Genomic DNA, 24,049 nt, shown 5'->3' on the forward strand with positions numbered 1-24,049 from the left:
GCACACGCTCAGTGCTCAGGCCCATGCCCATGGAGACACATAGGAGACCCCAATAGTCACTAGATTCCAGGAGGATGATGCCGACATGTAGTGAGTACACTCAGTAAATCTTCACATAGCCTCTGTGAATGTCTGGCTCCTGTCTGGCTGAGGGCAGCTCACTTGCGCTCTGTGATCAGGGGGACACAGCCGTGAAATGCAGCTGATCCTTTGTTCATCTTCAGCACCTGACCCCTTCAGGAGCACAGTAATATGACACAGCCAATGGTAAAGGCTGAATTGTTCAAATCCCAATGGGAAACTTGAAACAACTGTCATAACCCATTTTTTGTAATTTGTTTCAAGATGCAGGCTTTGAATTCAGTAGTAATAAGACCACCGAGTCTCAAGAGGGTTTTTATAAAACTAAATTAAACATTCATTAATACAAGAAAGATTGTAAGCAAATACATATGCCTACAAAATTTCGACTATAATAACTACAAAAATCTCCTAATTTAATCTTACTCTCAGTTACACCTTCGTTAATGCAACAGTAAAACACACAGATTTAACCAGACACCTGGCAAAGCAGACCCTAGACCGCTGCATTCAAAATGAGTTTCTTTCAGCTCTGGGTCATTGCAGACAGACTTGATGCTTACTGGCTGCAGACTTTAGATCTTAGAATCCCTCCTCCTTTTTCCAACAGCCTCCTCTTCCTTTATACATATTTTCCTCTTTGAATGGAAATTCTCATTGTATCACTCGGTTTCTTTAAACGTTAAATATTCTAACAATAAAATCCTTTCATTATACCCACTTTACTAGTAAAGCTTTGAAAAAATAAACACATTGTGTCTGAGTTCCACCTGCTTAGGTGGGTGGGTGTAATATTTCACCTGCTGTTTTGAATGGTCTATTTAAAAATGCAAATTGCCCCCTTTACACCCCACATTTTATTTCCCCATGTTTATCTAATTACCGTTTCAAACCTACTTTTCTATACATCAAAGCCTCTAGACCAGCTGGCTTTAATTCAATTAAGACACACACACATAGACACAGACACCACTAAACTCTATTTTAAAATAATTTCCAATAACATTATTGACATTATTATATCTTCTTGACAACAGAGTCACCGGTCACGGATGCTGAAGAGATGGGGGACCAGCCCCAGCTTAAAGGTGCTAAGAGCACACAGAGAGAATGAGGGAACTCTGTGACACCTGCCCACACTATTCTGGCAGCAATAACAAGCACCATCGAGGTGCAGGCAGCAGTAATGTGCCCAGTGAGTGTGAAGCAGGACCATCACTTTGGCCTGAATGTCACACACTGCACAGGGAAGAGGCCCTGGACTGAGACACCCACCTTTATCTCGTGCCAGAACCAAGGTTTCACATCTGAGCAACACAAACACTGCTCATCAGAACAAGGAGCCATAGGCAAGGAGACATTCTTGGAAGTTTATTTTACAATAGTGAACATTAAGTACAAGTGATTAACACCCATGCCCAGGCTGTGCAAATATATCTTCTGGACGTTCCTAACCCTGCCGCTTAGTCTTGGTGCTCCCCCGAACATCCACTGTGGAGGTGAAGGCAGCCCGCTGTCTGTGATGACCTTGGCGGGTGTCCGCTGAAGGGCTTTTGGAGTCCTGCTGTGTGGCAGTGGCAGCCTTCTCGGCCTGTGGAGCTGGAGCTGCTGGGGTCACAGGAAGAGGGAATGCGGATGGGCTGGATACTCCTGGAGTCACCTGGGTGGATGGCCCCTGGCTGTGCACCTGCTGATCCTCTTCCCTATGGGTGGCTGAGGACCCCTGAATGACTTCTTGAGGAGAAGGGGAAGCTGGAGTGAGATCGAGCTGCCCTGCACCCCCCTTGCATTGACACTGTTGGAAGCCAACTATGGCTTCAGTGATGGAGGTCAGCCCGCGCAGTAGAGTAGGACCAATATCTTAGACCAAGCTCTCCACGGGGCGGCCGCCATCTTCCCAGTGTTGACTTTGGTGCATAAGCATGCCAGAGTTATCACCTCAGAAAGACTTGTTCCTTGCAATCTGAGGAGTGCAGCGGAAATCCCTTCCTGATATTCCCGAGCTTGCCATTGCAACCCCAGCAACTGAGGTATGATCGAGTCCTGAGGCTCCTCATCTGACCCAGACTCAGCAAAGTTCTGGCCTCCAGCTTGCCCTTTGAGTGCCAGAAACCTGGGAAGTCCCTGCCGCTGCCTGCTGTGGATCAGAAAGGGCGATGTGCTCGCCATATTGTGATCCTGAGGCTACCCTAGAGCTAGGTCCCACTGAGATGTGAGTCTCTGCACTGGTAGAGGGTGTGGGTGAGCTCTGTGATGGGTCTTCAATTAAGGTGTCATCAGATCCTTCTTCCGAGGTGTCTTTGGGGCTGGAGTCGAAGACCTGGCCCATGAACCGCTTTGGCTGTGAAAGCGAGGAGAGGTATTTAGTGAATGGTAGTGGCCTGTGAAACAAAGGAACTGACTCACGGCATGGTTGTCTGATGGATGTTGTATGACCTCACCGTCAGCACAGGAACAGTCCAGATCATCGCCGACCAGCTGGATGGCTCTGTTTTGAAAGCCTGTGAGGACCTTGATGTGGGGCATTCCACCTATCAGTCTGCGACCTCTCCATTTTTGTTGTGCGCCAGCTTGTCCTGCATGAAGACAGATGGAGAGAGTGAAATAATGCAGGAAGCCTGCCAGGCCAGTTAAGAAGGATGCCTGGCATGTGTGGGTGGTGAGTGGTGCCATAGATGGGATGAGGACACAATCTGCAGGGTAGATGAAGATGTGTGTGAGAGAGTGAATGGTGATGTCCCTTGAACTGGCAATGAGTGAGATCCCTGTGGATGTGTGATGGGTTTATGAGGGTGTGAGTTAAGAGTGATGTGAGCGTAGCTTACCTTGGCGGAACGGAGGAGATCATTCAACCTCTTTCAGCATTGGGTGACTGTCCTTTTTAGCAGGGCGTTGGCGCTGACCAGCGCTGCCACCACCTCCCATGCTGGATTGGTGACCTGGCTTACTCATCTTCGCCCAGATCAGGGGTAGAGGACTTCAGGGTGGGCCTCCACTGCGTCCAGTAGGCACCCGAGGGAGGTGTTGCTAAATTTGGGAGCAGCACATTTCCTCCCTTTGACATCCATGACTTTGCAGCAGCTTCCGATCCCTTAGAGAGTCGTAGCTCTGTGCAGGGGCACCCTTTAAATATGGCGCTGGATTACTGAAGGCCTGAGGCGATGGCAGGACAAGCGAGTCAGAGGCTGTCCCACCAGTGATCTGGTGTGTTTCCCGGGCTGCATTGTTAATGAGGTGAGACGTGCCGGGAATGGGACCATACGGTGCAAAAAGCCACCATTGCGGTAAAATCCCCCTTTTCCTGCACACTGCAGCACTTCTTGCAAACCTGGGACAATTCTGCCCATTGTCTGTGTGTGGTGTGCATGTGTCTGTGTGTGTGTGACCCTATCTGTCTGTGTGTGTGTCTCTGTCTCTGCGTGTGTGTATGTGTGTGTGTGTGTGTGTGTGGTGTGCATGTGTCTGTGTGTGTGTATGTGTGTGTCTGTGTGTAGAGAAGTATAAATTTGATAAAAACAAAAAACTGCAGATGCTGGAAATCCAAAACAAAAACAGAATTACCTGGAAAAACTCAGCAGGTCTGGCAGCATCAGCGGAGAAGAAAAGAGTTGACGTTTCGAGTCCTCATGACCCTTCCATAGGTTCCGTGGAAAGGTCATGAGGACTCGAAATGTCAACTCTTTTTTTCTCCACAGTATAAATTTGATGATCAGCTCGATTTTTCTCACGACATGTTTATAATTTCTGCAGGTCAATACGCTGAGAACGGTTAGCATCAATGTCTACAAGATATTCCTTCTCCAGGCTTACAGGTACTTTGCAAGGAATTGAGAATCTGTTGGTTCTTTTCCCTCAGTTTAGGATAGTGCATTTGATTAGGAATGTTAAATTATAAATAAATGAAAGACCACCTGAGCCATTAAGTTTATTTAAGTTTGAAGTTTGTTTACTGGCTGTGTGCCTTGCCTTTGCTCTGCTCTAACAATCAGACATGCTCATCCGCTCCTCTACCCAGCACCTTCCCTTCCCCATTCCGACATCCTCTACGATCCATACAGGCACCAACAAGCTGTTATGTAGAATCAGTTAGCAATTCTGTCAATAGCACTTTGTTAAAGACGCAGGGAATTTTTTCTTACTGTACTATTCTAAAACCTATCATTTTAGGATGTGAGTAGGGCTTGCTTTTTGACAAAAGTTAAGGTTGATTCAATGAATAATCCTTATCAGGTAGTTATCCAAAGCTGGTGAACAGATTGTTTTGCCAAATACCCTGGCCAGTGGAGGCTTGTTTATAAACATCATGCTACAAGTGTGTCACTTGACATACAGGGTGAATGTAACAGGGCAGCTGCAGGTCAGAAGTAGGTGGACCCGTAACCTAGGGTGTCGTGCCATCAGCGACCTGTCTGCCATTGGTCAGTCCACCCCTGCCATGATTTTATGGGCAGCGGAGAAGTGTCGAGTGGGTCGCCCACCTGTGGCCCAATTGAAACCCTTAAGGGGGGCAATTAATGCCCAATTAAGGGCCTCATCCCACTGTCTTTCTGATTATAATGGGCGATGGGTAAGGCCTGCACCCAAAGTGTAGCCCAGCAGATTTAGCCCTGCAGGCTGCTGGTCAGTGAAATGGCAGTGGGGTGGGCAGGGAGTGGGGGTATGGGGCCTCCTTACCAGGCCCTTTGTGCTATTAAAAGCCCCTGTGCCACAGTTTTGCCTCCCCACGTCCACCTTAACCACCTCTCCCAACCCCCTGGGTAGGGCAGTCAGCCTGGCTGCAGTGAGGTCTTGGACTTAACCTGAATGCCTGGGTCCTGCCACCTCCTTGAGCTACCCTGCAGTACCAGCAATGGCCACTGCTCCTGTTTGGTGCTGTCGGTGTGCAGAGCTGCGGTCTCCTATTGGCCGGCAGTTCTATGAGGCCAGACACTCCCTGGAGATGGCCAGAAGTCCCAACCTCATAGCCATTGTACTAATTAAAGTGGAGGGTGGGGGGCGATCTAGTTAAGCAAGAGTCAGGCCTACCCCCAAAGTTCACTTCACCCAAAGTTTACGCTGGGAGCCTGCCCTCAGTGTAAAGTCCAGGCCACACACTTTGTATTTTGTTGACAGGCGAGTATCCTGCTTTTCACAGGCTTACCAGATGATAAGGATCCTTGCCTTGCGTAAGAAGTGGAATGAAGGGATTCCTAGTGAGCTTCACACTTTGACCTTTCAAACTGGAGAGTTTCTTGTGTTCAGAAGTACAAAAGCAAAATACTGAAGATGCTGGCGTCCTAACTAAAAACAGAGGATGCTGGAAATACTCAGCAGGTCTGGTGGCATCTGTGGAGCGAGAAATAAGTTGATATTCGGAAGAAAGGTCATCAACCTCAAACGTTAGCTCTGTTTCTCTCCACAGCTACTGCCTGACCTGAGTATTTACAGCATTTTCTTCGCAAGTAATACTCGACACACCTTTACTTCACTGCAACACCATACTATGTTGCCCTGTCTTGATAACCTGTGTACATCACTTACATTCTTTACCTGTTAACCTTCTGTGTATTGTGAGAATGGTGGTGTTTTATTAAATATTTTGGGAAACTATTCTGTAAAGAAGGCCGGGTGTCTGTGTCTGTGTGTGTGAGATTTACTTAAGCTGGGCAAGAGGTTGATAGGAGGCAGATTGTCTGGGTGTTTGGAAACTTGAAAAAGTTAAAGCTGTTAAGTTTGAGGAGCAACTAAATGGGTTAGATCGAACATTTGCATTTTTAGATAATTTGGGAGGTTGTTGAATTTCAAAGGAGAGTCAGAGGTAAAAAGGAAAATGTTTGTATCTTGCAGGAGTCCATAAGTAAAGAGTGGTGTGGATATTTTATTTTTATTGACCCAAAAGCAAAGACAAGATAGAAACATGAAAGATCATATGTTTGGAAGGGTTTGAGTTTCAAAGGGTATGAGAACAATAGGACTGACATGAAAGGGGGAAAAGGCATATTAGAGTTACTGTGGATAGATGGTTGAGGTAGAGGGAGCTAGAAATAGCTATTGAGCGGGATACCAGGCCAGCAGTTAAGCTGGAGATAGCTGGAGCTGTTTAAACTGTTGAGAAGTCTTGGGCTGCAGCAAGCAGTTTGATTCCGAAGTGAATTCCTTTACAAAGTGGAAGACGGTACAGGTCATGTGGTATACCTTTACTAAAGCTATAGTAGTCTGTCTTGTGTGATGTTATTGGATTCCATATTTAAATATCTATAAAAGAGTGTTGCCTAGAAAAGGTTTGCTTGTGGGTTTGACCAAATAGAGAGTTTTGGGAGAAGGTTTTGTAAAACTGACCTTAATTGTGTAGCTGTAATCTTGTGTGCTTAAGTTTTCTTTTATTTTTGTTATTAAAACTTTTACTTTTAATTTTTAAAACCCAAACGTGTTACTGGACCTCTTACAGCTGAGATTGGTACATCTCCTTCTCGTTATTAGAATACAAAACAAGATTGTGGCCCATAAGCCAAGTTTCCCTCTGAGATTTAACAGTTAACGCCGGCTGTGGTCATAACAGCAGTGAGAGGAGATTTTCTGGCACTCATGTTATCAACATTATCGAAATAGTGTTAGAATATGCATTTAGCTGATGAAACGGATTTTAAAAAACACAGATATGTAATGTCTATCCTAGCCCATATGCACAAAGTTATTAAATGGTAAATAATGTCAACTATCCCTTGATTCAAGGCCGATGTCTGTTCAGGGTGGCGAATTTCTGCCATGGGTCCTCATGTGACTGAATAGGCCGATTCTCGACCCACAGGTCTTTGAGCACATGGGCCAAGATATCCCGGGAGTTAGTGGTATCCAGAGTACAGGATTTGCTTTTTTTTTTTTCCCTTCTCTGCCACCACTTTGCCTCATCAATAAGACATGACTCAAAGACAGCTTGATAGACAAGTTGTCAACCATTCTGAATGAGTGTAAGCAAGCTGCACTCAATCATTAATGTCAATGCTGCCACGCTTCGAGGAGAGCTTCAGAGCGTCTTTGAAGTGTTTTCTTTGCCTCCCCTGAAGTGCTGGCCATTTAAGAGTTGAGAAAACAGAACCTGTCAGGAGACACTTTTCAGCTACCCGGACACGGTGTCCAATCTATCGATCTTTTTAAATCATTCATGTGATGTGGGCATTGCTGGCTAGGCCAGCATTTATTGCCCATCCCTAATTGCTCTTAAGAAACTGAGTTGCCTTTTTGAACTGCTGCAGTCCATGTGCTGTTAGGGATGGAGTTCCAGGATTTTGACCTGGAAAGGGAAGGACTGACAATATATTTCCAAGTCCGGATAGTGAGTAGCTTGGAGGGGAGCTCCCAGGTTCCCATACACCTGCTGCCCTTGTCCTTCTCGAAGGTAGCAGTTGTGGATTGGGAAGGTGCTGTCTAAGGAACCTTGGTGAGGTGCTGAGTTGTATCTTGTAGAAAGTATACACTGCTACCTTTGTGCGTCATTGGTGAAGGGGGTGAATATTTGTGGATGGGTTGATTTGTTGATTTTGCTGAAGTTTTCTCTGATTACTTATGGAGCCAGCTTCAAGAAGGACATTAGTGTTTGTATGTTGGTCCTTCTATTGAATCTGGAGGTAGTGGTGGAAGCATTGCTGTTGGAAATTCTCTAGCGCCCATGTGGCACTGATACATAGTCCAGGTCTCACTGCAATACAGGAGCGTGGTGACGACAATAGCTCTGTAACTCGGACTGTTGTTGACTTGGGAGGTCTTTGTTGTCAAACACTTGCTGCTGTTGCTTGTAGAAGGCTGAGCAAGGCACAGCTGATCTGGTGTTGGATCACCTCGTCAATGATGGCCTTTTCAGAGAGGTGGTTACCAAGATGTGGGAAGTGCTCAACATATTCCAGAGCCTCTCCTTCAACACATATGAGAGGTAACATATTTGACTGACCAGGTCTGGGTTGATTTGAGTTTTGACTTGGCAACTTTTGAGGATAGGTTCTGAGCCTTTTATATGCAGAATTGAAAAGACCGAGAGTGGCTGCAAATCTGGAGCAGAGTGGGCAACGATACTGCAGTCATCTGCAAACTGTAGATCATATATGTCTATGGTGGTCAGCTTAGTTTTGGCATGGAGACGACCAAGGTTAAAGAATTTCCCATCTAGGTATTATTTAATACTGACACCAGAGGGCAGTTGGCCTTTGATGAGATGAATAGTCAGGTAGATGCTATCAGACAGCCTTGCTTGACACTGGTCTGGATGTTGCAGGTGTGTGATTCTGATCTCCCACTCAAGACTTTTGCAGTCATATCATCATGAAGCAAATGCAGGATTGTGAAGAAGCTTCTTGGACATCCAAATCTTTGTAGCACAATCCACAGAGCCTCACAATTTACTGAGTCAAATGCTTCGGTCAGGTCGATGAGTGCAATGAAGAGTTTCAGTGTAGTTCTCGACAATTTTCCTGGACTCGTCTGGCAACAAGGACCACGGGCTGGATTTTCATGAACTTGGGGAGACTCCGTGGACCTTTAAAAATAGCGGGCAGGGCCTAATACCAGGGTTCCTGTCCCCATTCTTGGCACCTCCAATTTTCGTCAGTACAGGAAAAGGGTGTGGGCTGGTATCGGTCTTGAGCTCGCACCCTGCACTCCCGACCTAGCCAACTCCTGTGAAGTTGATCTACATCTGTGTTGGGAATAATTAGGCTGGATTTATATATAATGTTATTTCCCATTTAATAACTTTGGATGTATGGGCCACGATCTGTGTATCTCACTGATTGTTAAAATGCCTGTCCTATAAGCTAAATTAATATTTGTACACACCATTTGGATAATGCAGGTAACATGAGCGTTGCAAAATGCCTTCTCAGTAAACATAAGGTTAACAAGTAAAGAACATAAGTGATGTACACGAGCTGGGAATTCACTTGATTTCTGTTTGCATCCCCTGGCTTTACTCGCACGTTCCTACCTCTGCCCTTTAACTAATCGGACATCGGTAAGACTGACACGTGGTCCCAGAGTAAATGGACAGTTTGTTTTAATGAAAGGAAAATCAGCAGATTCTGAGTGTAATGTGCCCTGTGAACTTTCCCTTGCTGTGCTCGACCCAGCAAGCTCCAGGGTCCCCAGATAGTTGTTTTCATGGTCAGTCTGATGCCAAACAACCCTTAATTGTAACACGTACATTTGAGAGGAATGAGATAATGGAAGATGATTGATAGCACTGCTGCTCAGTTATGAGTAGGCTTTGGGGATATATATGTTGTCTTATGTGCAACATACTTGAATATGCTTTTAACCATTTATCCCTCTTCAAATTGTTGTGACTTGAATCAATAAGCAACATTTGTTGATTTTGATCCTTCAACAAGTTAGTTAACATTTCAGTCTACCCTAATAAGTGTGTTGTTGATTGGCATTTTATAGCCCTGTAGCAAAACCATTCTAGCAGTTAACAATTTAACAGCGTTGATAGCTTCCTTGATAACTCACTTGAACTTTGTTAATGTTTAGAGCTATAACAGGAACAGCACATTGCTCAAGCAGTTTCATTTCACTCGAGACTCACAGTCCAGGTTTTCCATTGATTTTACAGCCTTCAGGGGCATTAGCAGCTCGACTGCGTGAAGATTGACTTACAATATTTTCCAGACTGTGTGATTTTGCAAATGCGCGCTAATTGGTTAGACTGCCAGTGAGTTGGAGGGGCACGGCTTCCTTTAAAAAGTCAGTTTAACAATGCTTTTGCACAATTAACTGTTTCAGGAAGTACAAGTACTTACTTATCAGATAATGATTGATTATCCACCGGGTTGGCCACTTGTAGGCTGGAATGACTTGCTAGAATTGGGCCTCAGTTCACATGTCTGAAATGAAATCAAAGCAAATGAAGCATTCTTGTTATGCTAGAATACCAAAGAATCTATACCACTTTGAAAAGCTGCATCAAAAGTGAATCTATTTACACTTGTTTTGAGAGTAACGTAAAGCCACTGCTGTGCATTCAAATCTTATTCCAATCCAGTCTTATATCCCATTGAGCAACTCCGAAATTGCTAAATTTGCATTCCAATGTCACTGGTAGGAAGTCCCTCAAAGCCAAGATACAGACATAAGCGTTAGTTCTATTGTGATACTTTCCACACTGCTTTAAGACTCCTTTCTGTTTATATAACTTATAGAAAGAAATAACTTGTTAAAAATATTTAATGGGATGTGTCACTGGCTAGGCCAACATTTGTTGTCCATCCCTCATTGCCCTTGAGAAGGTGGTGGTGAGCTGCCGCCTTGAACTGCTGCAGTCCATGTGGTGTAGGTACACCCAAATGTTGTTAAGGAGGGAGTCCCAGGTTTTTAACCCAGCAACAGCAAAGAATGACAACTTAGTTCCAAGTTAAAGTGATGTGTGGCTTGGAGAAGAACTTGTAGGTGTTTTTTTTCATTCGTTCATAGGATGTGGGCATCACTGGCTGGGCCAGCATTAATTGCCCATCCCTAATTGCCCTAGAGAACTTGGTGGTGAGCTGCTTTTTTGAACTTTTGCAGTCCATGTGGTGTGGATACACCCTCCGTGCTGTTAGGGTGGGAGTTCCAGGATTTTGACCCAGTGACAGTGAAGGAACAGCGATATATTTCCAAGTCAGGATGGTGAGTGACTTGGAGGGGAACTTCCAGGTGGTGGTGTTCCCATGTATCTGCTGCCCTTGTCCTTCTAGATGGTAGTGGTTGTAGTTTTGGAAGGTGCTGCCTAAGGAGCCTTGGTGAGTTCCTGCAGTGCATCTTGTAATGGTACACACTGTTGCTACTGTTTGTTGATGGTGGAGGGATTGAATGTTTGTGGATGGGTTGCCAATCAAGTGAGCTGTTTTGTCCTGGATGGTGTCAAGCTTCTTGAGTGATGTTGGAGCTGCACTCATCCAGGCAAGTGGAAAGTATTCCATCACACTCCTGACTTGTGCCTTGTAGATGGTGGACAGGCTTTGGGGAGTCAGGAGGTGAGTTATTAGCTGCAGAATCCCCAGCCTCTGACCTGCTCTTGTAGCCACTGTATTTATATGGCTGGTCCAGTTCAGTTTCTGATCAGTGGTAACCCCCACCCTGAGGATGTTGATGGTGGGGAAATTCAGAATTGGTGAAGTTGTTGTATGTCAAGAGCAGATGGTTAGATTCTGTCCTATTGGTGCGAATGTTACTTTACTTATTCAGTCTTACACTTACACCATCCACACTTATCATGGGCAGCTGCAGATATTGGACAAATGACCCTAATTGTTTTCCATTACCTTAGGTATCAATTACAAAGACACAGATTATAATGTATTAAGTACACTGACTATTTTGGACAGGTCAGTAAGTACTTACTCTGCACTTGCCAATTTCAAAGGCTCTACAAATTTCGGGCAAAGTGGGGTCTTAAAGCAGTTTCAGTCAGTTATTCACACCTCATTAAACACCAACCATCTTAGTGGTGAGATTCTTTATGTTAGCAGTTGAGAGAGACGGTTGCTAAGAGATTGCCTGTTTCCTTCCTTTCTTGTGTTTATTGTGCACTGTGGAGAGCGAGCAAAATGTGTTAACAAAGAGCGCTCCCTGCACTCAGGATTGTTGATCTTTCAGGACCTCGGGACGTTCCAACAAGCTTTAAATCTAGTGATGTACTTTTGAAACGTTGTAAATGTGGCGGCCAATTGTCAGGACCCAGGCCCTCACAACCAGCAATGGAATAAATGAACAGATTATCTTGGCGTGGGTTGAGGGATTAACGTTGGCTAGGACTCTGGGAGACCCACCCCCACCATGTCCCCATGCTTTGAATAGTGCCATGTGACCTTTAATGACCGCCTAAGGGGACAGACAGAGCATAGTTTAATGTTTTCTCTGAATGACAGCACCTCCATTTAGTATCCAGGCCCCAAGATTCGACAGCACTGTAAACGTTTATTGGAGCATAAACTTACCCTGCAGGTTAAGGCGGAAGGCTTTAATCTGAATTTTCAGGGCAGGCTGTCCCGAGGCTCTTTATTGTACCTGATGATACTCCCTGATGACTTCCCCCATCCCCAACACTTCTTTACAATATTATCCCAGAACCACTGGAATTTAATGGTGCAGAACGAGGCCATTCAGCCCACCGTCCCTGTCCCCTCAGGTGGGCATAAAGAATCCTAGGGTGATACAGCATCTCAGTTCTTCACAATTAACCCCATTTAACTTCTGGATGGTGAAATGTATGTTGTGAATTGGCAGGATTAATGGTGACTGCCCTGTTGCTCAAAGAATAATTGGTGGCCTTTCACCCACAGGTCTTCCCTTTTATCTGGAGCAGGTTACTGGTCAACGGCAAATCTCCATTGCTCTCATGAAGTGATTTATTGATGCTCATCTTCTGTTATCTAAATGGGACAGGAAATTATTTTCTTAACTATCGCTGCAAAAAGTAATTCATTAGCCAATGAAATGTTTTGTTATGTCCTGAGCACAGGAAAGGTTCTGTCAAACATAAGTCTTCCTTCAACCGGTTTTACAAACCAATCAAGCTGCTCTGAATCTAATTCTGTTTGTAATTTTCCACTGCGCACAGAGCACCTGTCACGTTGGCATCCAAAATAGATGTTGCACTTCAGAGTAATTCCTTGCGTGTGAACATTTTGAGATCCCCCTGTGGCGTGGTGAGGTGCTGAAGAAATCCAAGCCTGCATTTCTTTCATTAGTGTGAATCGAGAAAAGGGAACAGATTACTTTCATTGGTTATTTTCCTTGCTTTTAGGTTCCACGCGTGTGTCCTACGACTCCCATTTGGCCAAGGGGTAAGAGACAACCCCTCGTTCTTCCTTGAGGTGATCTCTGACATGGTTGCTTGTTGCTACTCCATACTCAAAGCTAAAAACCGAGGTGAGGTCTTTATCTTCAGTCAGCGGGGGTCGGCGTTGGCCAATCGGGTTGCCATGGAACCCTTGGCCTCTCTGTAATGTGGGAAGAATTTATGTTGCTGTGTGTAGGGCTGCACCATGCAAAGCTGTCTTTATCTAGAAAGACACTTAGAGGTGGGATGGGGTAGACTTCTATCATACCGGGGATGGTTTGACAAAAGGCTGGGGGGTTTGGCTAATAGGTTGTATGAAAACATGGCTCATGGCCGTGAACTTTGCTGAAGCCTCCATTTTGTTCTTAAGAGCAGAAGGATTGGCCACAGGGGATGGTAAAGTGTAAAGGAGGCCAATCCACTTTTCGATTTCCTTCTAATTTTTTTTTTTGGAATGACATTTAATTGCAAGAAGAACTAATGTATTGTATGACTTTGTCACCCATTATAGAATAATTAATGTTTGCATTAATTTTCAGCTGGTTTTATTAAATGCATGGTCCATTAATCCAGGTTGGAATACAAATGGTGACACTTCATGAAGTGATCTTTCACTGCTAGGCTCACGTGTCACAACACGATGAAGCATTTTCTATGATCCTATTAAGTATTTGTAAAGGAAGAATAAAAAATACATATAAAAGCGGTTGTTACTTTTACTGGTGTACACGTAAATTAGAAAAGTTCACTTAGGGCTGAATTTTTCCGTCGGCGAGCAGGGGGCGGGGCCTGCTCACCGACGTGCAAAATGAAGCAGGATGACATCGGGGGAACCCCCAGTATCACCCCGCCCCATTTAAATCTTCAGGAAGGCGGGGGGACAGCGAAATCAGCTGTGCGCCTGCCAACCTGTCAATGGCCAATTGAGGCTATTGACAGGATCATTGAAACAATTAAAGGACCTACCTGTCCAACCTGAAGGTTGGTGGGTCGGCCAGGAGCCCTGGCGGTAACTAGAGAAAACATGAAACCTCATCCACCGGCGGGATGAGATTTCATGTAGGGTGTTAAAAAACTTTAATAAAGTTTTAATGAAATTTATTAACATGTCCCATCTCGTGTGACATTGTCACGTGAGGGGGACATGTTAAAGATTTTTTTTTCTATTTTTAATCTTTTTAAAAGCGTCAGCGATCTCCCTGAGGCAGCACTTAGCCTCAGGGAGATGTGTGCTCTTTCGTGCGCATGCGTGAAATAGCACACTCTTGCTTGTGGGGAATCCCCCCACCCCCCCCCCCCCCCCACCGCCTGCACAGGAAGTGCATAGCGCTCCCCACCGGACGTCACGCTGGGTGGGCCTTTATTGGCCCGCCCACTTCAAATGGCGGCAGGATCCGCTTCTCCAGCGGGTATCGTCTACCCGCCGGCCGGAGATTGGGTTGGGCCCGCCCGCCCGGTAGGCAGAAAATTCTGCCCTCAGTGTTCGAGCAAGCAAGAATGAAATGCATTTTCTATTTCATTGAAAAAGTCCTGAAGAAGTGCTTTTCTTTATCTAATAACATTTCCGTGACATTCGTTTTTTTTTTAGGGATTCCTCTGGGATTCAAAGATGCTTCTGGTCCTTTTCCTTACGAAGCTGCCCATTGGCTGTGCTGCCATGCTTTCACTGTCAAGCTGTCCAATCACAAGGCTATTTACAAGTGTCTGCTCGGACCTATGAGAACCTGTAAGTATCCATTGATGAAATCCTCAAATGAACCATTGAGCAGCAACTTGACTTTGTATAACTTTTTAGCTAGTATGGGGAGGCGGTGGCACAGTGGTATTATCGCTGGACTAGGATTCCAGGGACCCAGGTAATTCTCTGGGGACCTGAGTTTGCATCTCACCATGGTAGATGGTAAAATTTGAATTTAATAAAAATCTGGAATTAAAAGCCTTATGGTGACCACAAAACCATTGCCGACTGTCATAGGGATTTACTTTAGGGAAGGAAATCTGTCATCCTTACCTGGTCTGGCTTACACGTGACTCCCACATTGACTCTTAAATGCCCTCTGAAAAGGACAATTAGGGATGGGCAATAAACATCCCAGGAGCGAATATCAAAAATAATTTGGAAAATACGATGGACTTGAACTAAATGATCAAGTTACATAATAAATTAAACAATCTGCTGGGTAAAATGTGTGTGTGTGTGTGTTCAGTATTATTTACAAAATGTCAGCCATTGAAAATCCATTATACATTGTAGACTTCCTTGTTTAAAACTGATTGAATGGATACTGAGAGTAATTGAGAAAGGCCATATAATAAAACTAATAAGCAATAGAGATATGACTGACTTGTATAGCCAAACCTGGCATGTTTATAAAATATGAAATACATCTGTCAGTTCATCTGTTCATTCCTTGTGTGCTGTTTTGTTCTGTTTGTTTTATATTAAATCATACTTTGCTGCCTTTTTCTGAATTGTTTTTAACTAGTTTTATTAAAACTTTTATTACGGTATTTTATTATTAGGCATGCCAAAGGAAGGTTGAAAAATTCATTGAGGCATACTGAAAACTTGGGGGAAAAAGAGGGTTTGGAACACGACCAAGATTGACAAGGTTAGGAAAGAGGACAAGCTAAGTCAGAAAATGGCGAATAAGGGTTTTAAAAGTTTACAAAATCATAGGAAGCTGGGAAGTCTAAGAGTAGGCAATTATTTAGTTTTCACATGGAAAAAAGAAAGACTCACATTTATATAGTGCTTTTCATGACCATCGGACATCACAAAGTGCCTCAGCCAATGAAGTGCTTTGAAATGTAGTCGCTGTTGTAATGTAGGAAACAGAGCAACCAATTTGCAAACAGCAAACCCCCCACAAAGAGCACTGTAATAATGACTGGATATGCTGTTTTTTGATGTTGATTGAGGGATAAATATTGGCCAGGACACCAGGGATAACTCCCCAGCTCTTCTTCCAAATAGTGCCATGGGACCTTTTACATCGACTCGAGCAGGCAGATGGGGCCTTGGTTTAATGTCTCCTCTGAAAGACAGCACCTCCAACAGTGCAGCACTCCCTCTATACTGCACTAAGCTGTCAACCTTGCAAGGAAAAGTATTGTGTTAGAATGTAAGTTGATTTTTTAACAGATGCAGAAGGAGTAACAGGGTTGGATGTCATATTTGCAGCTTGAAAATAAGTCACTAGAGTTTGGAGAAGGACTGGATGTAATGGGTGTTTGTTTGCCTTTTAAGATAGTATTCACTCAAAATGGTTGTCCCCATTTTGTTTTGTTTCTATTTGTAAAATTAAATAATTATTACTTAGGGATTTATATTGTGACCTTATTTACACCATATATTTTATATTTACACCACCCTGACTTGTTACTATATCGTCGTTCCTTCACTGTCGCTGGATCAAAATCCTGAAACTCTCTTCCTACCAGCACTGTGGGTGTACCTGCATCAGATGAACTGCAGCGGTTCAAGAAGGCAGCTCACCACCTCCTTCTCAAGGGCAATTAGGGATGGGCAACAAATGCTGGACCTAGCCAGCGATGCCTACATCCCATGAGAGAATTTTAAAAAGTTAGCACCTTAACTCTTACATGTGTCCGATGCACACATATTTGTGGCTATGTTTACTAGTCACTGGTAATACATGTTCTGTTTCCACAGGTAATTAAGATTAATTTTGGTACATTTAATTCAGAAAAGATGCTCGTTAGTGTACTGACTGTGGAGATGAGATAGCACCTAATTGCCTTCTGTGTGACATCATTTTAGTTAAACATTTCCCTTTGTATGCTAGGCACTTCCTTCTCCAATAAAAAGTGCACTCCTAATACAGGGCTGGAAATTTCCACTCATTAACTAGCTGAAAGCCAAGGGAATTCCCCAAGGGCAGAATTTTGCCGTCAGCAAGCAGGGGGCGGGGTCTGCTCGCCGATGCGTAAAATGATGCGGGATGATGTTGGGCGGAGCCCCCGACGTCACCCCGACCCATTTAAATATTCAGGAAGGTGGGGGCACAGTAAAACCAGCTGCGGGCCCGCCGACCTGTCAGTGGCCAATTGAGGCCATTGACAGGATCATTAAAACAATTAAAGGACCTGCCCGTCCAACATTAAATAGAGAAAACATGAAACCTCATCCAGCGGCGGGATGAGGTTTCATGAAGGGTTTAAAAAATTGTAATAAAGTTGTTATGGAAATTATGAACATGTCCCAACTCATGTGACATTGTCACGTGAGGGGACATGTGAGGGATTTTTCTTTTCTCTATTTTTAATAGTTTAAAAAGTCAAAGCGATCTCCCTGAGGCTGCACTTAGCTTCGGGGAGATGTGTGCTCTTTCGTGCTGCTTGTACCTAAAGTTAATAAGTCACCAGGACGAGATGAGATGTCAAAGGGAGTAAAGGTTGAAATTGTGGAGACACTGGCCATAATCGTCCAAACCTCCTCAGGTACAGGGATAGTGCTAGAGGACCGGAGAATTACAAATGTTGTACCCTTGTTCAAAAAAGATTGTAAGGATAAGTCCAGTCACTACAGGCCAGTCAGTTTAACCTCGGTGTTGGGAAAACTTTTAGAAACAATAACTTGGGACAAAATTAACAACCATTTGGACAAGTGTGGATTAATTAAGGAAAACCAGCACAGAATTGTTAAAGGCAAATGGTATTGAACTAACTTCACTGACAATTTTGATTAGGTAGCAGATGAGGCTGATGTGGTGTAGGTGGACTTCCATAAGGTTTTTGAAAAGGTGCCACATAACAGGCTGTCAGTAAAGTTGAAGCCTATGGAATAAGAGAGACAGTGGCAGCATGGTTACCGAGTTGGCTGAGTGACAGGAAAGGAGTAGTGGTGGATGGTTGTTTTCGGACTGGAGGAAAGTATGCAGTGGGGTTCCTCAGAGGTCGCTACTTGAGGCCCTGCTTTTCTTGATCCATATTAATGACTCAGACTTGGATATACAATTTCAAAATCTGCAGATGACACAGTACTTGGAAATATAGTGAACAGTGAGGAAAATAGTGACAGACTCCAGGGGGAGATCGTCAGGCTGGTGGAATAAGCGGATACTTGGCAGGTGCAATTTAACACAAAAAAATTGTCAGGTGTTGCATTTTGGTAGGAGAGGCAATATATTTTAATTGTCCTGTTTTCATTTAAAGGCAGGGCCAAATTGCAGAGGATTCTACCAAGCTCCACAGTCCAGCTGCTGCAGTCTGCAACGGATCCTGCTCTTCGTCGAGATTTTGCTGTCATCTTGGATTGAAGCCAAACTGGTATGTTCATTTCGTCTGCAGTCTGAATTGTGAAACCATGCAGTACAGCGGATGGCTATTTGTTCCATCATTCCCATGTTGACTCTTCAGAAGAGCTGTCCAATTAATCCCATTCCCCTGCCCAATCCCCGTTGCCTTGCAGATGTCCCCTTTAAGTGTTTAACCAATTCCCTTTTGAAAATTATTATTGAATCTGCTTCCAGATCATCATGGCGCACTGCTTAAATATGATTCTTCTCATTTTACCTCTGGTTCTTTTTCCAGTTACACTAAGACTGTGTCCCCTGGTTAATAACCCTACTACCACTGAGAATAATTTCTCATAATTGACTTTGTCAAAACTTTTCATGATTTTAAACACCTCTATAAAGTCTCCAGATTTTGTGTCACCTGCAAACCATATAATCAACTCCAGACCATTAATATATATCAAAAAGCGCATTGGCCCTAAAATTGACCCCTGGGGGACACCACTGTAGAATTCCCTTAAATCTGAAAATTGATCATTCACTAAGATTCCCTTCTTTCTGTCTATCACACTGCCACTGTCCCTTTAATACCGTGGGCTTCACTTTTGAAAACAAGCAGTACTTTATCAAACACCTTCAAAAATCCAAATACTCAACATTAACTGCACTACCTTCATCAATCCTGTCCATTACTTCATCAATCCTGTCCATTATTTCATCAAAGAACTCAAATGAGTTAATCAAACACAATTTGCCTTCATACAAACATATGAACATACAAAAGAGGAGCAGGAGTAGGCCATTCACCCCCTCAAGCCTGCTCCACCACTCAATAAAATCATGGCTGAGCTGTTTGGGTTTTGAATTCCACATTCCCATCTACCCCCAATAACCTTAGATTCCCTTGCCTAACAAGAATCTGTCTACCTCTTCCTTAAAGATATTCAATGACCCCGCCTCCACTCCCATCCAAAGTAGCACAACCTCTGAGAAAAAAGATTTCTCCTCATCTCTGTCCTAAAAGTATTTTAAGGGAGGATGTAAATGACCTGGTTCAGAGAAGGTTCACTGGATTGATACCTGGAATGAGCACCTTGTCTTATGAGGAAAGGTTAAACAGGCTGGGCTTATTTCCATTGGAGTTTAGAAGAGTGAGGGGTGACTTGATTGAAGTATATAAGATCCTGAACAGTATTGGCAAGGTGGACATGGAAAGGATGTTTCCTCTGGTCAGTGAGCCCAAAACTAGGGGGCACCGTTTTAAAATTAAGGGTCACCCTTTTAGGACAGAGATGAGGAGAAATTTTTTCCCTCAGAGGGTTGTGCCACTTTAAAGTAGCTATGGACAGGGACAAAATAAGTGACAGCCATTCTCTGGTTCCCCAGGTAAATGTCTTTACTAATCAGAGTCAAATTGCCTGGTTTAACTTTCAAACAATGTTTGGCAGTTTAGTATCAGTCACTATCAATTGGTGCATTCCCCATGGCAAAGCCTCTACCAATCACAGTCCACTTGCCAACCAATCAGCATTCTTTGCTCATACAGTATAAATATGTTGTTTCCCCCGACATTGGTATTTTCTTGAGAATTGCCCTGATGAGTGCAAGACGAAAAGCTTCGATTAAAAAAATCTCTTTTTTTCGGCAATACTCATTGAAATTAACCAACCTCTAGTTAAGTATTTTCACATTTGATTGTTTTTTGTCCCTGTCCGTAGCTACTTTAAACCTAATGATATTATGATCACTCTTTTCCAAATGTTCCCCTACTGAAATATCCTCCACTTGCCCCACTTCATTCCCCATGATCATATCCTCCGGTACTGCATCCTTCCTCAGTGGGTTTGAAACAATACTGATCAAAAAGGTTCTCATACACATTTCAGAAATTCCCTTTGCCCTTTAGACTGTTGTTTCCCAAGCTACATTAGGATTATTGGAGCCCCCCACACCCCAATTATTACCTCTCCATAGTTCTTGCAATTTTTCTCCTTTTTCTTCTTCCCACCCTCTCCACCCAGCAATGTAATTCTTCTTCTTTCATTCCTCAATTCTTAAATGAACAGATTCTGTCTTTCTGGTGCATCATCCCTTTCTAGTGCTGCATCAGTATCTTTGATCAATACTGTCACCACCCCCACCATCCCCTACTCTATTTCTTTGCTCCCTTATCTTTCCTGAAGACATCGTGGCCAGGAATATTAAATTTCCAATCTTCCACTTGTTTGAGCCAGGTTTCTGCTATTGCCACTATATTGTAATCCCATGTGGCAATTCATACTTCCCAGCTCACCAACCTTATTTACCCCACTCCATGCATTTACACCCATGCACACCAAACCTATCCTGCTCTGCCTCACATTCCTCTCTGTCTGATGCCCCTATTTCTGAACTCTCCATTCTAATGCTGTTAATCTCTCCTGTTCCTCTCTAAACCTGATACTTCTCTCCAATACTTAATCCTGCCCTTCCCCTGCATTATTACTTGACTTCTCTGCAAGGATATTGGTCCCTGTTCTGTTGAGGAGCAACCCATCCATCTTGTACAGGACACTCCTGCCCCAGAAAATGTTCCAATGCCCCAGGAATCTGGAATCTGCCCTCCTGAACCCTTTCTCCAGCCACGCTTTAACCTGTCTTATCTTACAGCTCCTATACTCACTAGCACATGGCTCTGGGAGTGATCCAGGGATTGTTAGCTTTGAGCTCCTGCTCTCCCTAGGTCCTGAAAATCTGCTTGCAGGGCTTCAAAATTGTTCTTTCCTATGTCATGGATCCCAACATAGACCATGACTTCTGGCTGTTCCACTTTCTCCCCCATCCCAATGAATATTATGCACCAATTCCATAGCATCCTTATCATATCCCTCCACCTTCAGGCACCATGCCTTAAGAGGATGTTGGCGACCATGGACTTTCATTGGATTGGTCCATGATCATGCTTGGCAAAGCACCGCAGTGGTTTGCTGTTGCTTTCCAAAAAGTAAGGAAACTCTCATGCTCTTACCCCCTGCCATTAGGCATATTGGAAGGATTTACAGACTGATGATCAGCCTGTTTGGCCACATTATGAAGGCACCTTCCGTGGCCATCAAGTCCTGAAGTGGGACTCTTACCCAGAGCTTGTGGCCCAGAGGTTGGGACACTAACACTGCGCCACAAGACCTCCCATCATTATCATGTTAGAAAGCAGCAAAAATCGCTTGAATCATATGTTGTTGAAGTGTTGATTCATCAAAAGACACTCAGTGCTGCATACTTCATGTCATTCAAATAATTCACACTCCTGCTTTTTATTCTTGTTGATAGGAAGTACAGTACTGACACTGGGAATACAAGAGTTCAACCAAGAAATTGAGCCGATATTATTAATGTCTTGGCAATAATTTTCACAGTATATAAACTGTTATCTGGACCCTGAGACCACCAGGAGAGTTTCCCCGGAATCTACAGTATTTTATAACTTGCATTGTGCCTGTTGACCCTTGTTGTGCTTGATGTCTGATAAGTGGTAACGTTTGCAGAACAATATCATTGATTTGTTACATTATCAATGGAGGTTTATCATAAAAAGAGTCTTACAGTGTAGCTTCCCTGCTTAGACAGTGCCATATGTTTACAGGCATTAAGGCTGGCTGCCACGTATTCATTTAAGGTTGAGTTGCTCCAAATGAGTGGATTTCAATAAATCAGCATTGGGGCAAAAGGCACATCTTGTGTGTTTACTCACATTTTGTGACATTACAGAGGAAGCATAAATGCTCCTAAACTCCTAAGCTCCGCCCTTTGGAACACCTGTCAGCAGTTTGGTGAGAGGAGGCCTGATGAATTTTCCACCGCCTACTTGTTGAAGCCTGGCGAAGTGCCTGTTAATGCGTGGTCAACTGATGCCACGTACAGAGACAGCCTGAACTAGCCTCACTTACACGAAGCTTTACCTATCAGGTGTAGGGCAGTTTCAGTTGTTTTTTTTCTTTTGAAATTTGTGTGAGGTGGATTTACACGGGGGGGGTGGAGGGGGGGTTGTCCTGCCAGGGCACCATGGAGACCCCAGTAAAATGGCGTAACCTGTGTTTGTCATTCTCTGGCAGTACTGCAATCCCCTCCCCCAGAGTTCAGCAGACTCATGAGAGCACCCCTACGTAAATTCAACCCTGATTTCTTTGGCATGCTGACGGGACTTTTGGGAGGGTGGTTATTGTCTTTGATAACGCAAATTACCTCAGTAAGGGTTTTCTGGGTGACTTTTCAATTGTGTCGCAGTTTTAAAGCTATCCATTGACGTATTGATGTTTATTATTGAAGAGCGATAACAGCTGCCAGCACTGAAAGCTAGGAGCGAAACAGTTGTAGGCGTGAACTGTAATTGGTCGTTGATCTGTTTTGAAGATAGCATCTTTTGATTATGCTTTGAGTATGAAAGAAAGTCACACATGCTCCTAGATTTCAACTGCAGAATGTGGTGATTGGAAATTCTGACATTTTTGGATTGTTCTCTAAACAGGTACCAGTGTTATGTTTACTGTCCTAGAATGGCAGTGTACATAAATGTGATTTTTAACTGTATTTGGCAGTCACATCATGCTCTTACAGCACATCAAGCATTGTATGAAATGTTTTTTGTATGAGCCCTGCGCTTTCGAACAGCGTGTTAACCCAGACTATCAGCTTTGATTGTGAGGAGTCGCTCGTGATCACTGATGGGATATGATTAGTTACCCCAATCGGGCTGTCTTCCAAAGCCTTTGTTAGATGCAATAGCCATTACAGGGAGGGTTGCCAACCACAATCGAATGTATTCTTGGAGGTTTCATCACATGACTTGCCCCCATGCTGTAGTTGTTTGTCAGCTAACACATTCATCCCTGTGATGTACTGCCTTCCTATGCCAATTGGAAAGCAAAAAGACTCATTATCCAACTGGATGACGCTTGACTGTCAGCCAAGCCAAGCGGCCCTTCCCTCCCCCACCCCCCCCAATTTTCAATATTTTTATATCTGGTAAAGAGAAATGTTCAAAGCAAATTTTAAAAAAAACTCTCTTTTCATGTCCCAATGAGTTTTCTCCCGGGTTTCACACAGCAGTGTCCTGGAGATTGATCTTCAATTCCTGGAGGCTCCTGGCCAATCCTGGAGGGTTGGCAACCCTAATTACAAAACTTAGTTATAAACTTGATGCATTTTCTTCTCCCTAAACCAGAAACTAGACGTGAAATACTTTGGGCTGGATTTTCAGCTTGGCTTGTGGGCTCATGCCTGATATGCACGAGCGTGAAATAGCGCACGATGACATTAGGCGAATGTCCCAAAGTCATCCGGCGTGTGAGTCGGCAGCGCACCCGCCCACAATTAAGAGGGCTCTTAAACTCATTAATAAATTAATTTTCTCCTGCCTGTCCAACCTTATGGTTACCGGGCGGGTGAAAAGGCCAAGCGGCCTTTGGATTTTTGAGGAAACCCCACTTCTCTTAAAACCAAATGGATACTATGTGTCTAGAACATTGCTCAGGTTCTGTATCTGTATTACGGGCTGGTGCCTTCCTCATGCTCCAAACAGTTTAATGAGTTTTTCTCAAGAACTTGGCATGCAGTCTCACGGCCTCCACATTTATGTTTATTGGTATTGGCTCATGTTGAGTGTCTTTTAGGCCTTTGGCCTCCACCCCAATTTCTTGCAAGCTGGCCTTCACTGCGTTGATCTCCCACAGTTGCAGAAGCTATTGCAGGGCGTAGTCCACTGCTTGGAAATGAATCTGCAATCAAACTGATGTGAAGGGAATAGCTTGTGCCTCCGAATTCATGGCACTTCTGTCATGAGCCTGGCTGCAGTGTGAGGTACCTCAGCCTCTGACCTACCCGAGTAGTTTCTACAGGGGCTTTGCTAGGGGCAGGACCATTGACATCCAGATCAGAGAGTGTG

General features: G+C 44.0%; 1 protein-coding gene across 1 annotated transcript in view; it reads left to right on the forward strand.

The window, feature by feature from the left end:
• Positions 1 to 23,054, forward strand: part of tert (telomerase reverse transcriptase) — a 68,839-nt gene extending 45,785 nt beyond the window's left edge. The window contains exons 13-17 of the mRNA XM_041184021.1: positions 3,832 to 3,893; positions 12,833 to 12,957; positions 14,457 to 14,594; positions 18,047 to 18,160; positions 21,439 to 23,054. Of these exons, the coding sequence (XP_041039955.1) occupies positions 3,832 to 3,893; positions 12,833 to 12,957; positions 14,457 to 14,594; positions 18,047 to 18,150 (429 nt within the window). The 3' untranslated portion in view covers positions 18,151 to 18,160; positions 21,439 to 23,054. The remainder of the gene's footprint in view (positions 1 to 3,831; positions 3,894 to 12,832; positions 12,958 to 14,456; positions 14,595 to 18,046; positions 18,161 to 21,438) is intronic.
• The last annotated feature ends 995 nt before the right edge of the window (positions 23,055 to 24,049 follow it).

This window comes from Carcharodon carcharias, chromosome 3 (assembly GCF_017639515.1).
Source record: "Carcharodon carcharias isolate sCarCar2 chromosome 3, sCarCar2.pri, whole genome shotgun sequence".
In the NCBI taxonomy this organism is placed as follows: Eukaryota; Metazoa; Chordata; class Chondrichthyes; order Lamniformes; family Lamnidae; genus Carcharodon; species Carcharodon carcharias.